Source organism: Vitis riparia, chromosome 12 (genome assembly GCF_004353265.1).
Source record: "Vitis riparia cultivar Riparia Gloire de Montpellier isolate 1030 chromosome 12, EGFV_Vit.rip_1.0, whole genome shotgun sequence".
NCBI classification, from domain to species: Eukaryota; Viridiplantae; Streptophyta; class Magnoliopsida; order Vitales; family Vitaceae; genus Vitis; species Vitis riparia.
The window spans coordinates 15,806,035-15,808,916 of NC_048442.1; the positions used below are offsets into that span (position 1 = coordinate 15,806,035).

Below are 2,882 nucleotides of genomic sequence, written 5' to 3' on the forward strand. Positions count from 1 at the left end.
AGACGTGGGATATCCATATCCCTCTCAATTTTTATTTCAATTTTTTATATTACTCATTTAAGAAAACAAATGACAAATTGTTTGAAAAATTAAATCATAGTTCAAAAAACAAAAGAATAAAAAAAATATATAAAAAAACATAAATATTAATATATGTATTATTTTATATATTTAACATAACATAATATTTTATTTCTAATTTTTAAATATTTTAATTATGAATATTATTAATAAAGAAATAAAAATTACTTACTAAATGATAAATGATATAATAATTTCTAAATAATATTTAAATTATCATACTTTTTTAATAACAAACATTGGGATCAGTATAATTTTTATTTTAAACAAATATTGGACATCAAAGTGTAGTATGCATTCCATTCTATTTTTTAATCCTTATACAAACCAAACGTGTATCCAAGGATATGTTATCCACAAATATCATCCCATTGAAAAATGAAATTCTAAGATTTGTATCTCTTCCTATGCCAGATATAGAGATTCTATGGGCTCAAATTTTCCCAACCATCCAATTGACATGGGCCTCTGGGTCTCCGGGCCCAGGTACTCATTTTCTTATGCGCTCGATTCTGAAACGGACAAGGGTGTATTACAAAGGTGTAATAAGACTTCAAATGAAGAGGATAAGGATGAGAGGCTTACCCATTACCTCAGTTCCATCATCAACACGCTTTCTTGCCATCTCAGCCTCAGATTTGAGCAAAAAGTTGGAAGAGACCGCGTAGAAGTGTCTTCTTCTTCATCACCACAGCCTGGTGACTGAAAATTATGTAATTGGGCCCTAAAAGTTATAAAACAAAGTAAAAGAAAAAAGTAGACAGGTCAAGGAAAACGCACCTGCAATTTATTTTTGTTTCTCATATTTGTGACATCAACCTGCCTACTTTTCACACCTCAACCTGAAATGAGAGTCACTACATAGTAGTTTGAGCAATAAAATTCAAGTTCAGGGTGACGAAAAAATTGGGCATTTCGATTTCAGGTGAATTCCGGAATTTTATGCGTGATTTCTCAGGTCCAAGTAGAATATACAACTCTCATACAATTGCAAGCTAATATAACATGAATATTCAACTCGTTTAATCATGGGCTATCGTTCTCCACAATTTTTACACCACATTGTGCTCGTCTCAGTATGCTCACCCTCCTCAAATGGTTGCCTAAAAAATCATATTAAAATTGATTATTGTGAAAACTTGCCTTCCTTGTTGAACAAAGAAATATGCAGAGTTTGTTAGGTTGTTACAAGTTAGTGGAATTTTTTTATTTTGTTATTTTTCATTTTCTGGATGAGCTGGACTCTTCTCGATTGTTCCAAGCCTTCCTATATATGTTGCTACTGTAAATCAGTGGAGGTATGGAATCAATGAATTAGTTTTATTCCTTTCTCAGGCCTTTGTTTGCCTTTCTTGCCATTTACCTTTTGTTTTTCTATTATGGTATCAGAGCATATTCCTTCCGTTTTTCTTTTCTTCTGAGCATGGCTAAGGGCGGCAAACCTCCTCAGCATTCTTTTCAGTCTCCCATGGAAGATCATAGTAGTCCCTATTTTCTTCACAATGGTGATCATCCAAGTCTCTCTCTGGTTTCTCTTTCACTTGCTGGATCTGGTTCAAACTATCATTCTTGGCGCCGATCAATGGTTACAACTCTAAATGCTAAGAAGAAACTTGGGTTTATCGATGGAACCATCTCACGTCCTGCTGCAACAGATCTCCTTGCTGGTCCTTGGTCTCGCTGCAACAGCATGGTCATATCTTGGCTCTCTAACTCGATTTGCAAAGAAATTGCAGAGAGCATCCTCTATCATGAAACAACCATCGAAATATGGAATGATCTATACGAACGATTTCATCAGGGCAGTGGTCCTCGAATTTTTGAACTCAAGCAAAAAATTCTTGCTCACACTCAGGGATCGGCTGATGTCAATACCTACTATACTCGACTGAAATCCTTGTGGGATGAGCTTCGAGAATTCAAGGCGATACCAGTTTGCAATTGCGGTGGCATGCGTGTTTATATGGAGGATCAATAACGAGAATCTATGATGCAATTTCTGCTGGGTTTGAACGAATCCTTCGCTTCGATTCGAGCTCAGGTCCTGTTGATGGAACCGACTCCTTCGCTGAACAAAGTTTTCTCCTTGGTTGTTCAAGAAGAACGACAACGATCTCTTACCACCTCCAACTCTCCGGCATTCACTGCTCCTGTTTCCTCCAGATTTCAAGCGGCATCCAGAGCTTCTTCTCCTACTAATGCCTCTCGATCAAGAAAGGATCGCCCACTCTATACCCATTGCAACATCTTGGGTCACACAGTTGATCAGTGCTACAAAATACATGGGTATCCACCTGGATTCAAAAATAGGCCCAACTTCAGGCCCAATGGTTCTCCCCCAAATCAGATGCTACCCAATAGTCTTCACACGAATCAGTTGACTCTCACAGATGGCTCCGCCGCCTCTGCATCTCCACCGCCTCTCACTCATGACCAACACAATCAGTTATTGGCTCTCTTGAGTTTGCACAGCTCGAGTGGCTCATCTGCCTCATTCGGTGACAACAACCCGCTTCAGCAATCCATTTCCAACTTCACTGGTATCCTTTCTCTTTCTCCTTCATCATCCACTCTCAACCCTAGCATTTGGATTTTAGATTCAAGGGCAACCCACCATGTTTGCACTAATTCCTCCATGTTTCACTCTATTCATTCATTTTCTTCCAACACTGTCACTTTACTCACTGGTACAAAAATACCAATCATCGGAATAGGCACCATTCATCTGTCACCTCATCTCGTGCTTGAACATGTTCTCTACATTCCAACATTTCAATTTAATCTTATCTCCATTAGTGCCT

At 37.9% G+C, this 2,882-nt stretch overlaps 1 protein-coding gene across 1 annotated transcript; it reads left to right on the forward strand.

Annotated features, from left to right (window-relative positions):
• Positions 1-1,504: 1,504 nt before the first annotated feature.
• On the forward strand, positions 1,505-2,059 carry LOC117926021. Its single transcript, XM_034845111.1, has one exon. It carries the CDS (start codon positions 1,505-1,507, stop codon positions 2,057-2,059), a length of 555 nt encoding a protein of 184 aa, XP_034701002.1.
• The last annotated feature ends 823 nt before the right edge of the window (positions 2,060-2,882 follow it).

Excerpts from the sequence above, each read along its gene's own strand:
- LOC117926021 (XM_034845111.1), top strand. The coding sequence starts at position 1,505 with ATGGCTAAGGGCGGCAAACCTCCTCAGCATTCTTTTCAGTCTCCCATG.